The sequence below is a fragment of the Microcebus murinus genome, chromosome 6 (assembly GCF_040939455.1).
Source record: "Microcebus murinus isolate Inina chromosome 6, M.murinus_Inina_mat1.0, whole genome shotgun sequence".
NCBI classification, from domain to species: domain Eukaryota; kingdom Metazoa; phylum Chordata; class Mammalia; order Primates; family Cheirogaleidae; genus Microcebus; species Microcebus murinus.
In genome coordinates, this window is record NC_134109.1 from 3,769,581 (window position 1) to 3,783,222 (window position 13,642).

The 13,642-nt window shown below is 43.1% G+C and overlaps 1 protein-coding gene across 2 annotated transcripts in view; it reads right to left on the reverse strand.

The window, feature by feature from the left end:
* Positions 1–352: 352 nt before the first annotated feature.
* RCOR1 (REST corepressor 1) overlaps positions 353–13,642 on the reverse strand; it is a 129,496-nt gene continuing 116,206 nt past the window's right edge. Inside the window, exons 9-12 of one of the 2 annotated variants that reach the window (XM_012746388.3) lie at positions 7,495–7,572; positions 7,209–7,266; positions 6,047–6,276; positions 353–4,458 (exon numbers count right to left, since the gene is read on the reverse strand). In XM_012746388.3, the coding sequence (XP_012601842.1) occupies positions 4,417–4,458; positions 6,047–6,276; positions 7,209–7,266; positions 7,495–7,572 (408 nt within the window). In that variant the 3' untranslated portion in view covers positions 353–4,416. The other variant, XM_012746387.3, reaches the window with a different exon arrangement.

The window sequence follows — 13,642 nt, forward strand, 5'->3', positions numbered from 1 at the left end:
GGATGAGGTCAACACCTGGGCAAGCTGAAGAAAAATTACCAACAGGGAAAAAAATTCCTCTTACTGAATCTTTATAATATTGAAGCCCTCAACTATCATGAACTGTATGAACTCATGCCCCTTAGTCTGATCCTAACTGTAAGATTATCTTTATGAAAAAGAATAGACATTTAGGTGGAGCAAAGAAATCCTGGCTGTGTCTTTCCAAAGGGCCTAATTCTGGGGCAACTACACACTCAGAAACCCCGAGGCCCACTCAGGACGGAGGGAACCCTGCTGTGGATGAGGGTGGGTGTGCTCTGATGGACAGTGGGGTGCAGAAATGGTTTTGTTTCATATTTTATTACATCAATGGCTTGAAAATTTTTATTTAACTTCAGCAAATATTGGAAATAGAAAAATGAATTCTGCAGAATTTCACAAATAAATTTTCCGATTTCCACTAACAAATGTTATCATTCAATGGCTAAGCGGTTATAATGCTATGGACATTCACCACAATGAATGTGCTGAAATAGAAAACAGGCAAAGAGAGACAATAAAATATTACTTACAACAGCATTATTACAACATATTTCCTTTAAAATTCCAACATGGATTTTATCACTTCAAAAGATATACAGCATTTCCATTATATTTCCAAACTTAACCTTATACATCTTTTAAAATCTTGAAAAATTTTTTAGCAGTCTAAAAAGCACTTAGCAAAGTCGATAAGTCTACGTAATGGAACACTACCCACCCCAGTATAAACTTTCATCTTAGGAGAAGGTGGCTGTAAACACTCATGATTACACAACATGCATAGGCTATGCTGACCTTCCTCTTCCGAACTGCGACGTCGCTGCAATTGTGCTTTACTACAATTAGGAAAAGCTGCAGAGATCCAGGGAGTGGCAGAAACAGCATTGCACAAGATCACTAGATTTTGATGACCTAACTACCTTGAGTCAATTCGAGGCAAAGTTTCACTGATATTAAAAGCTTGAATCCTCGGTCATTAGCTGTAGAAACAGGCTAGACAAGAGAGAAAAAAGAGGCTCTCATCTGGGTTGCCTCCATCTTCGCATTACTCACACAAAGGCGGGGATCCAGTTAGTGTAATGCACTGTTTGGCTTATTTTTGGTGTGCAATTATACCAATAGTACATCTGATATTCAGAAACACAAAAATAGGGTATAGTTAAAATTTAAAGTGACAATGAGCACACTTAGAGTGGTGTGTGATAGTTGAGGAAACTTTATATCAATAGAAAACTGCTTAATTAGTCCACCACAATAAGCTTTTAAAACCCAACTACTTTTTCAATTTTGTTTTTAGATTAGAGGTTTATGAGCATATCAAAGGGTCTTAGAGCCTAAAAACTATCAAAAACCATTCTGAGGAAGCAGTGTCTTGACAAATACTCCACACCGAGACGATGCGTGGGCGTGTTACACTAACCTCTGGCGCCGACTGTGTGCCACCACCAATCTAGCCAGTGTGACTGAGGCACGGGTACTTCCTGGTTAAAAGAGCTATATTACAGAATTGATCACTGTTGCAGACCAGTCAACACAATATTCAAGTAACAAGGTGTTTAAATGGATAAGTGAAAAAAAATTTTACCTAACACTTTACACATCTACATAAAATTAAATAGAACAAAGTTTTAATGCATATGCAATACAATTTATATCTTTTAGGATTTCTAAACTAAAAGTTAAACTATTATTTGCGTCAATGATACTATATTTTGCACAATAACTTATACTTAGGAGAAATTTTCCACAAAAATATATATAATTATGACATTCACATTGATAATTTTTAAGAAGACAAAGCTTAAGTGAACATTCCATCTGAAGCAGTCATCACATCCCAAACACTACCTGCCAATGCACCTAATTCTTGATATGTTAAAGAGTCTTCACATAAATAAGACCGAACCGCTTAGCTTTTAAAGCTAAGTGATTTCTTGCATTTACATCATTGCAAAGACAGTGTAATGAAAAAAAGTTTAAAACACAGTGCTATCTTATGCATGAAACTACAACAAAGGCAGTTAGGCAAAGACAACTACCCTTTTTTCCCTCTGTCAAATGAAAGTGACATGCTCCTTCCCCTTAGGGAGAAAGCTGAATTCAGCTGCTGTGATCACAAGTGCACCAGCATGGTCACTCCTCCGGGCCGGAGTCCGTCATCCAGCGCCGGAGCCACATGAGGGGATAGTGCAGAATACAGATGACCGCCTGGCACTGCTCACTGCCATGCCTTGCTGTGTAAGAATCAGCATCAAGCTTCCAAGCAGTGCCAGGAGGGATCACTTCCTAAGGAAAGCAGCCTGGGTGGGAAGAGAGAAACACACCTCCAGGCAGAGCGAGAAACCCACTGCCGCCATCGCCTACTGCTTCTGTAGGGAAGCAGGAAGGAGGTTTGGAGGGAAGCAAGGAGAACCCAAAGCTTCAGTCTGTGCCTTAGTGTCCCCTTCAGTGATATGCAAAACGTAGGCGACTCCTTCCCACGTTCTTCCTGCCACCCTTCGATTATCCAACAGGCTACGGTAACAGAAGCCCCTGCTTCCTTAATAGTGTTCCTGTGCCACCCTGTCCCCAGGCAGGAGTGGCACGTGGGGCCTCCTCTGACGCTGTCCTTCACAGGCTTTGACTTGACTGACAGACACCTGGTGTAGGGACAAGATGATAAAAGTTGGGAAAGTCCCTTTTGAATGACCTCTCTCCAGACTTCTAAAAAAGAATGTACAATTTCAAGAAACCTAGGTTTCTAGCTGACCCTCTCTCTAAGAGAAAATCAGCTTACTTAAAAAAAAAAAAAGGCAAGGTGCTTGGGAGTCAAAACACATCAAATTTTAATTGCATATTTTAAATTCTTAAGAATTCTGGTTATGCCTTAAAGCATCGGCATTTTTTTCTTTTTGGTATTGAAAGCAGAAAAAAATCTTTAAACGATGCAAACAGCAACAACAACAACAGCTACTTGAACGTGTGTAGTGCAGTGTGAGCCGGCCGCAGGAGCAGGCTGTGCTAGAATGCAGTCTGACAGGTGCTCCTCAGCCCCCCGCAGGCCCACGGTCTGGTAGGAGAACAAAAGTGATTCTGGAAGTCTCAAAACATTTCTTAGAAAAATTTACTTGTTCCCAGTCCAACCAAAAGGCATTACATACGGCTTTGTAGATTCTTTTTATCTTGCTCTCACTAGAACAATATACTCATCACCGCTCTGTCCTGTACTCTGATATTAAGACAGGGGAAGGTGTTTGTGTGGCCACATCAGTACATGAAGGATGCAAACGGACATGTGGAGTGCCATATCAAAGGCCAGACATAGCAAGAGAAATGGGGAACAATGTGCCGCTTTTACAAAACCATCACCAGCTATTCTAATATCTGTTACTGAGCTAACCTGACATTTAAAATCTGCACTGTCAGAATCTGCAGCAAGCTCTCCCGTCTCCTAATCTCACTGATGTCATCTTTGGCTAGCAATAAACTTTAAAGAAGACACCAAAACAGAAAAAGGGTTGATGACATGGTTGCCAAAAGGAGAAGGCACCAATTCCAAATGTACAAGCACCAGGTACAGTGATATGGACTGAATCTCTTGGAGTTGGGGGGTGGTGGTAGGGGGTGGGGGTGAGGAAAAGAAGGGGTGGCACCCACCCCAGGATCACAATGTTGAAAGTTGAAGGCAGAAAAGCGTTGAGGTCCACGTTCCCTTTAAGCTTCAATGTCCAAGGACAGTTTTTGTGAATGAGATTTTTACTATAATACTTGGGAAGGGAGAAGGGAGAGGTTTAAAATAAGCCAACTAAATTTCTAAACCATAATTAGACCCTATGTTTAGGAAAATGTGACTTGCAGCAAGACACTTGGCACGATAGGGGTTACCATACAGTCTGCCAATATGGTGTGGTTTCCAAAGAAGCATGATCTCACTTAGGTGGTTGTCTCAGAAAAGAACAAGAGAAACTTTCTAGAGGGCCAACAGGGTCGCAGTTACTCTGAGAACTATGCACAAAGTAGAAATCGCAGGCCATGCAGGAGCAGATGCGGCCTTCTGATAGACACCCTGTCCCGAAGCTGTCGACTGGGAAGAACTGGCACGGCTGGGGCCCTGCGGGCTCTGACAGGGGAGGCGGCTCCTGGAGTCACAAGCGATGTGCAGCCGGGAGGCTCCCGAGCACTTAGGCAGAGAGAGTGAGAGATGCGACGGAGCTCTCTGGGAAGTGGTGCCAGAATGGAGGAACGAGCAAAGAATTAAGGCAGGTGTAGCACAGGACTGAAGTGTATGCCTTTTTTGGTAATAGCTGCTTGTCCACAGAGATGTGATGCAGATGGCTAGGTGATGTCTCGGAATACCTGATATCCTGGATAACACAGTAGTCCATACCAAGTGTTCAAAGCTACCCAAGTTTCTCACGAGGCAGATGCGTATCTGACATCAAGAACAGAAGCAGCCTGAGGGGGGAGAAGAAAAAAGCATCAAAGAGCAGGTCACTCCCACAAACTCCTCATTCCAGTGAGCTGACAGGGAGGGGGCGGGGTACAAACACACGTGCTCCTATGGGCGGGATAAGAGCGTGGCCTCTACAGCCAGATGTCTTGGGCGCAAATCCTGGCTTGGCCACATCTGAATGATGTTAACTCAGATGAGTTATCATTCTCCTTGAACTTCTGTTTCCTCATCTGTGGAACACAAACAATAATAATGCCCACACGTCATAGGAGCAAATACAAACACCTGGAAAGGGCACGAGGGCACTGGGCTCGGCACGCAGCGCTTCGGCGTGGCAAGAGCGTGACCGCTCTCACTGGCTCAGGGATGCCGCAGCACCCCGCCCGCCCGCAACAGCCGCGGGTTTCTGCTGGGATACAGGAACACACAAGATCACAGAATTTCTTTCAGAGCCACAAGGCATCTCCTAACTCCCCTCTCCCATTTTTCCAAAACTGACTCCCAGACCCAAACCTAACTGTTCCGTGGCAACTCGCAGCGCCTCACTGTGGGGGAAACTGGGCCACGCAGCCAAGCCTGAACATAGCTGTTCCTTTAGCTGAAACCACAAGTTATGAGAGCTGTTCTTGGTGAAGTCAGGAGAGTTCTCCTGACTTCATTACCATTACCAAATATACATTACCAGTGGTAATGTATAATTACCACTAGTAATCATTTCATAATTTCAGGTGAGACTATCTCTACCCTTGTCATTTTAGCATACCTACACGCCCTTTCCTCAATACAAGGTTGGATGTGACAGCCTTCACCTCACGTTTGCACACCTCAGGGAACAAATGCAGATGTTAAGTGACTGGCAATGAACTCTTTCCTCTGCTCTGGGAGAGGGGCGGAGATGAAATGTGGGGCAGGACAGATGGGGAAAGGGCCAGCAACCCTGGCAGAGGGAGCAGGGAGACTGCAGATGGTCTCTGCAGCCCGAGTAATCTTCCTGTCTAATCTCGGCTGACTGGGCAGATGAGGCCAGTGCTGCCATTCTGGAAATGACTAAAATGTCAGCCACCACCTTAAAAGTTCCAGCCAGCCACAGAATCATCCTCATCAGTATTTGGGGCCAGTCAGCTCCAAACAGCACCCAAGGCTGGAAGGTGTGGAAGCAGGGACACACTTCAGGCGCTCAGGCTGGCTGTCAGACTCACCCAGGGAGTTCATAGACTGCACAGTGACGTGACGACGTGCTATATGGCTGAGTTTGACTTCCTCAAGGCACTTCCAACCTACTGTTTCATGATAGATTTTACTGTATTGATAGTGTGGAATATTTTGTGGTTGGAGGAAAGCAGGAAGAAATAAAGAATTTGCCAAGAAACTAAAATGTGAATAATATACAGTGACCAGGAAGTGACTGGAGTCAACACACACGTGTCAGGGGATTTCCAGGTAAAAGATAAGTTGATACAGCTGAAACTTATACTGATACAGCTGAAACCTAAAAATATTTCTACAGCTGAGGAAAGTCACCACTTTAGACACTGGCCAGAACACCAGGCATGAAGCTGGCAGGGTGGAGGGGTCTCGTGTCAGACTTACCTCGTCTTCCTCTTCAGGCATCTTCACGGAATTGTCCGGGGACTTCACAGGTTTCTGGTGACTGGGCCCATTGGTCTCTTCTTTACCGTGCTCTGCCTCCCACTCTTGTAAAACTTCATCTATGTTGAAGCGGCGTCGATAATTTACAAAAAAGTTTTTCACTTGTACTACTGATTTGTTCCCAATCACATCTGAGATTGCCTGAAAATCTCGGCCGTATTTCCTGATGGCTACGGATTTAAGAAAGCATTTTTTTTTTCAATAAAAGAGAAAAACAAATTTTAAAAATGACAATTGAGACTTATCTCTTTATCCAGATAAGAAAAAATATATATAAAGTTTTAATAGCAGGCACTAATTTAGCATATTATAAGAATGGGAACAGGCGGGAGTCATCTCTAGATATATTTTGCAGATGACTGTTCAGAGAAGTTGGGTAAGACCCTGCCATCTAGAAATGTCTTCCCATACATGTCACGTAACTGCTGACGTCACCCGACAACTCCCCGTGTCCTGGGCATTCTGCATTCGTCTTTGTAGGGTTCCCAGGGCACCGGAGATGGGCTGGCAACGGCAGACGGCAGAGTGCTGTGGTTAGGCCTGTGGACTCTAGCCCACCCAGACCCACGTTCATGTTGGTGGGTCATTTTGTCATTGTGTGATCTTGGGCTAGAGAACAATCTCCTCTCTGTGAGCAGGGGCTGGCTGTAGCGCCCACCTCACAGGGCCCAGCACTTGGTGCAGAACCTGGCATGGAACTGGTGCCTGCCAAGGCACAGTCAGTCCTTTTCAAGCTAGCTGGGACACTCGACAATTTGGCCCACCACACCCATCGGACCAACCTTAGCATCACACCAGTATGCTTCTTTTTGGTCTTGTACTTCCTGACTATTCAGAGTTCACAAGTAACTGCTATTAATAAAATGAAATACACTTTTTGAAAACTGAGGCTTTCAGGCTTTCAGGTTAATTCTGAGAATTTGTGAGAAACAGGAAAAGTCCAAGGGGATGCAGTGCCTTGGCCGAAATGACAGCCCAAAGGAGAATACAGCCTCCTCCAAGAATTTGTTCCACATGGACGAGGTGCTAGGAGCAGGGGGATGTTGTTTTTCCTGTAACCTACCACTGCCCCTAAGCTCTCCATAGGGAGAACTGCCCATACCTTGTACGGCAAGAAGCTGCTCTTCTGTGGTCCAGCGTGCGTTACATTTCTGAATGACCTGGATATCCAAAGGAGTCATTTTAGCACATTACATTTAGAGATGACTATATCCTTATTAAGGTTTAATCAACCTTTCTTTTTCTCGCATAAGAATTTTAACATCAATTAGGTTTATAAAATTATGTCCATATACCCTTCTTTCTAAGAGATATATCATACAGATAATAAATTCTTAAACATGTAAAACTTGGGTATGACTTCTGAGATGATGTTAACATAATCCTACCTCAGGAAGTCGATACGGTTCTATTCCACCGTCAAGTTTTTCTTTCAGAGCACTGTTCGTCTGTTTGATATTCTGAATCTAGGGGGGAAAATGATTTTCATTTAAAAATGATGACTTTTTATAAAGTTATGAAAAGAAGATGGAGCTAAAAAAACTAAAGAAACAAAAAAACCAAGAGCAAAGAAGTTTTTAACCCTCTGATGCAACCAGAATTTGAGGTCCCTATAGTATTCCTGGAGAGCACCTAACTATATTCCTTAATTTGGTTGCTCAGAACAACAGATAAGGGAAAACCAAGGAGAGGATGGTGGCACAAAGAATCCTGAGTGAGTGTATAATTCTGATCTTCTAGTTTCTAACAGGAATCTGCATACCAAAACACTCATCTAGCGTTTGACACAACAGACAGGAGATGCCTGGGCTTCCCATCCTGCAGAATCGAGCTCAAGTGACGGAGCAGCCTGGAGAGGCACAGGCTTCCCAGCAGAGCTGCAGGCACAGCCCACAGTGCCCGGGGCATGGCGCCATCCAGGCACAGTGCTGATTTCTTTGACGGGGGGAAGAAAGAAAGGAAAATGTCAGCTGGTTTTTCATGAGCCTAATTTTGATCATCTAGAAGTTCATTTCCTTATAAATTAGCTCTTAGCACATTATTGCTTTCACTCAGTGTACCTAATCTTTTGCTGCTCTTGCCTAATCAAGAGAGACACAAACAATACCAATCCAGCAACCAAGCCAACACTGCTCTTTCATATTCCCAGGGCTCCTGAACGCAGCAGGTCCTAGAAGTATTCCCTGTGCCTGACCTTGAAGGAGAGGGATGTGACTGTAGCTGAACACTAGGGAAACTATCATCTTTCATCTTTGAATAATCACAAACAAAGAAGAAACCAAGAGCAAGAATAGGCTGACTTTCCCAATAAAATACCAAAGACATTCATGAGTAGAAGATGCTCCCAAAAAAGAAGAAATCTTACTGGTAAACGAAGAAAAGGCAAATATTAGAGGTAGGGAGGGGATAACCGAGAGTGGAGACAATGAAGTGTAGGGAAGGAGTGGTGACATTGTTGCACAGACACCTTTAATAATTCTATCTTCTTTTTAAAAGGCTTTTCATACTTACACAAGTATTTGAAATTCCATTTTTACAAGTGCTTAGATTTTACAGAATTCCAGTTTCACACATCTTTTCCTCCTATGTTTTATTTTTCCTAAAAGGCTTTAAAAAGGGAGGAGGATGTGCAGGAAAAATTTTCTTCACTGTGGAACCAGTGGCCAAGTAAACAGGACCAGCACCCTACAGACCAGAATCTGATCCTGCTCACCATTAGTCAGCAGCTCGAAGTCTGCCAGAAAGAGCCCACTCCAGGTCCTTCTGCATTGACACAAAAACAAAATGACAGCTTCAAAGAAAATTTCAGGAAATGTGCACAAAATTTACCCTACAATAAAAACCACAGATGGGGGTCTTGATTTATTGAAATGTATTTTAATTTAATTTGTTTTGAAAAGGTACAAATCAGAAGAAAACAAATTTGTACTAGAACTTCACTTGGCCTTTTGCCTCGTTGCACTCCTGAAAGCAAGACGGGTCACCAGCAGCAGCTCTGCCGGAGCCACCCACGACAGTCTGGCAGGGGTTTTTGTTCATTGCGTCCACTCGGAAATATGGCCTTGCTGTGTGCCGCCATATGTTGGACTAAGTGATCTTCCCGGAATGGATCATCCAAGGCATCCACTCAGTAAAAGAAAACATGCTAGCTCTTTGCATATAAAATAAAATTTAAAAAGAACAACAAAAAAAGGAACTTTATTTATTAAGTTCCTGAGAAAGTGAAGCCAAGCTCTCAGACCAGCAGTGTCCAAAAAGACTCTCTGTGATGACTGGAACAGTCTAAAGCTGGGCTGGCTCATATGGTAGCCACATGCTGCTATCAAGCCCTAGAAATGTAGCTTACGTGACTAAGGGATTGAATTTTTAATTTTTTAATTGTAATTAATCTAAACTTAAACGACCCCATGTGGCTGCTAGCTACTGTGCCAGATAGCACTGTCTTAGGCTCATGCTCAAGGCTCTTTCAGTTACCAAAAAATGGTGAAATACTGTCCCCTGAATTCTTCTTAGGGTATCAACTGAACTTAGAAAGTTCCAACAGGAAAAGTCAGGGCCTAGAATATCGCAAGGACTTCAGCATTCCAGTGGAATAGGTTGCTCTCTCCACTCTAGCTGGTTGCTCATAGATGTTACAAACCTGGGTTTATTTTGCACTGTGCTTTAGTAATAAACATTTACCAAGGAGACCAATATGTTTAGCAAATGCCTTTTCTATCTAAAATCAATAAAGTAGAATACAGATTAAATGCAAAACGCCCACAAATTCTGAACCAAAAGTTAGCTCTAGGCTGGGTGTGGTGGCTCACACTTGTAATCCTAGCACTCTGGGAGGTGGGAGGATCGCTCAAGGTCAGGAGTTTGAGACCAGCCTGAGAAAGAGCGAAACCCCATCTCTACTATAAATAGAAATTAATTGGCCAACTAAAAATATATAGAAAAAATTGGCCAGGCATGGTGGTACATGCCTGTAGTCCTAGCTACTCGGGAGGCTGAGGCAGGAGGATCACTTGAGCCCAAAAGTTTGAGGTTGCTGTGAGCTAGGCTGATGCCACGGCACTCTAGCCTGAGCAACAGAGCCAGACTCTGTCTCAAAAACACCCCAAAACAGCTCTAAATGCTCAGTAGCCTACAACTTTATTCCTGATGTATTTTCCACATCAGAAATATCTAGGTTTATTAATATGGACAGGAAAGGAAGCAAGTGGCAGTTAGCTGGATAACAAAGAGAATACGAAGGTAATCAGCATTTAAAGGAAAAAACAAAACCAAAGACTAAAGCAAACCACATGGCCTGGCACCCTATCTAGACTACCCAAACACAACTTTCCGTTTTCCACTTTGTGTGATTAGTGATTGATTCCTCACTAATGTCAGACTATTTTATTCTCCACTCAGAGAAAGGCTGAATGCAGGAGTTCGCTGGCGACGAATCTAACAGGCATGCCCAGCCCCCTTTCTGTGCATCTTCTGCAGCGCTGCTGCATCCCCCGGAGCTGGCAGGAGCAGCGCACAAAGCCTGGCAGGCAGAAGTCTGCTATGGAGTTTCTGGTTAGGCTCTTGCTTTTCCTGCAAGGGACAGGTTAGCTCCACCTCCGTCTGCTCCTCGTACTACCCTGAATGCAGACGCCAGGGCTTCAAAATGGCTTCTGCAGCTTCCAATTGAGGCCACAAGCAAGATGAAAAGCCAATAAGCAAAGAGTGGCAGAAGAGAAGATCTGAAAGCACCTGGGTCGCTCAGAGCATCAATGAACAAATGAACTAATGTCAGCAACCACTGACATGTGACTTCTTGCTATTTGAAAAACATAAATCCTTAACTGTTTAGGCAATTGTTAGTCAGGTTTTTTGTTATTTTCAGGTGAATGTATCTTTGATACACCACTAAACATAGGGTCATCCTGAACAAATGGCCCCCTGTGGACTGACTGCCACTTTGAGTCTAGAAGTATATTTGGTGCTGAACTTGCTATTCCACTGTAGCCCAAAAAGGCTGTGGAAAGTGAACAACCTACTACCTCCCCTGGTGAGACGGAGCCCCCCTCTTGATGAGTATGAGCTACCTTGAGATTTAAAAAATTGCTGTTCTTGACTCTGCTCTGAAAACCAAAGAATCTTTTCTCTCTCACACTACAGAGTCAGTGATACCTCTGTGGAAGAGGAAGGCATTTTTTTCTTTCCTCAACATGTTAACATCATACAGCAACCACCAGCAACTCATTCAGCAGAGAGGGAGATGAGAATGCAGAAAAGAGCTCACGGCCCTAATCAGAGAGAGTTCTTGCAATGCGAACAGCTTAAAATGCTCTCACACAGCAGCCCCGATATATCCTGTGAGATCAGGCAGGCAAGGATTAACCTCCTCATTTGAAAAGAGGCCCAGAAAGATTAAGTGATTCTCCTAAGATTAGAGCGCAGCTGTGCCAGCAGCCAAGACAAGAAGCGATCCTCTGATTCCAAGGGACATGCTTGGTCCTGGTCTGCACCACCTCCCTGGGCCAGAAGGTAGATAGGGCCACAGATCCCACCCTTCTCATCTAATGAAATGACAGTTGGCCTCCCACTTAACCTTCCAAGGGCACTGTCAAGACTAACAAATCAAAAGCAGCAAAAAACCAATAATAAATGTCAGTCCACAATTTGCTGATGGTTTTCTGGAACTGAATTCGAGGAGGGGTGAATGAGAACGAGCTAATGAAAGTACGGTACTAGGCTACTAGGTTGAATTCCCAGTTTAAATGTACTATGCAACCAGATTAAAATGATAAACCATTTCTACACAGCAGGCACAGACAATTACAGAAGAGAATGTATAAAACGATATCCTTTCATTCCTGGCTTTGAAGGATAAATAAATAAATAACAAGACCCTTTATAAGGACAACAGAAAAAGCACCAATTACATAGGAATAACTAACTCTAACAACAGAGCTGTAAGTCCTATACCCAGAAAACAAAACATGAGAGAAATTAAAGAACTATGTAAGTGGAAGGGTATATCATATTCACTAATCAGAAGAATCAATAGACTCAAAATCTATTTTTATCTGGAGATGCAATAAAACCCCAATCAAAATTCTGATAGAATTATTTTTCCAAAAATTGATAAACTAATTCTGAATTTTATATGGAAATGTAAAGGCTGGGGATAACCAGGAAAATTTACACTACACCAGATACCTAAGTTTATAAAGTACATACAACCAGGACAGCACGTACGTGTGAAGGCTGGACAAGCAGACCAAAGGAACAGAGCACCTCATCCAGACCCACACACAGCCACTGGATTTAACACAAAGGTCCTGTGTGTTACAGTATGAATAGTACTTGGTCACACAGATACACACCCACATGAAAAAAACAATGACTATTAAACCTACACCTGACAACATGTACAGAAAAACATTTCTAGGTGTACTGAAGATCAAATGTAAAAGGCAAACAACACTTCTAAGATAACATGAGCATCTTCATGACCTTGGAAAAGGTTCTTAACCGGAGTCAAAAAAACCCACCAACCTGAGAAGACTGATAAACTAGACTACCTAAAAAGAAAGAATTTCTGTTCATCAAAACTACCATTGAGAGAGTGAAAAAGCAAACTACAGAATAGGAAACATATTTTTAATACAAATAAGTAGAAAACAACTCAGAACCTGAATGAAGAACACCTATAAACCAGTAAGAAAACATACAATCCAATACGAAAAATATGGACAAAACACTTCAAAAGATATGTCACAGAAGAGGACATCCAAATGGCCAACAAGTACATGAAAAGGTGGGCAACCTCATCAGTCATCAGGGAATTGCAAAATAAAACAGTACAATGAGCTATCACCATAAACCCACTAGTAAGGCTACAATTTACAGACCACCAGAGTGCTGGCAATCATGCAGAGCAACAGATCTCCACTGGGGCAATTTTGCCTCTGAGGGGTAATTTGGTAACACCTGGGGACATTCCTGTTGCTGCAACTGGTAGGGGAGGATGCTGTCAGCATGTAGTGGGTGGAGGCCAGGCACGATGCTAACAATCTCATAACACTCAGGACAGCCTAAAATGTCAACAGTGCTGCAGCTGGGAAACCCGGACGTGGTGTTACCAAAACTCAAACTGACAGGACCACCTTGGAAAACGGTTCAATGATGTTTCAGAATGCTGGATGTAAGTGCATTCAAAAGCAGCAATTCTACTCATAGGGATACACAGAGATGCACACACGATGCATCAAGAGTCATACAAAACAATGTTCATAGCAGTATCATTTGTAATGGCCAAAAATGGGAAGCAACCCAATGTCTACAATTAGTGAAATCTGTAGGATATTTGTACAGCAATGTGAAAGAACAGACTCATAAGAACGGTTCTACACCACATGGATGGCTCTTATGTTGAAAGAAAGCCAGACATAAAAAAAGGAATACCACACGATTTTTGTTTAAAATATCAAAAAGGGCCTGGGTATGATGGCTCATGCCCATAATCCAGCACTTTGGGAGGCTAAGGTGGGAGGATAGCTTGAGGCCAGGCGT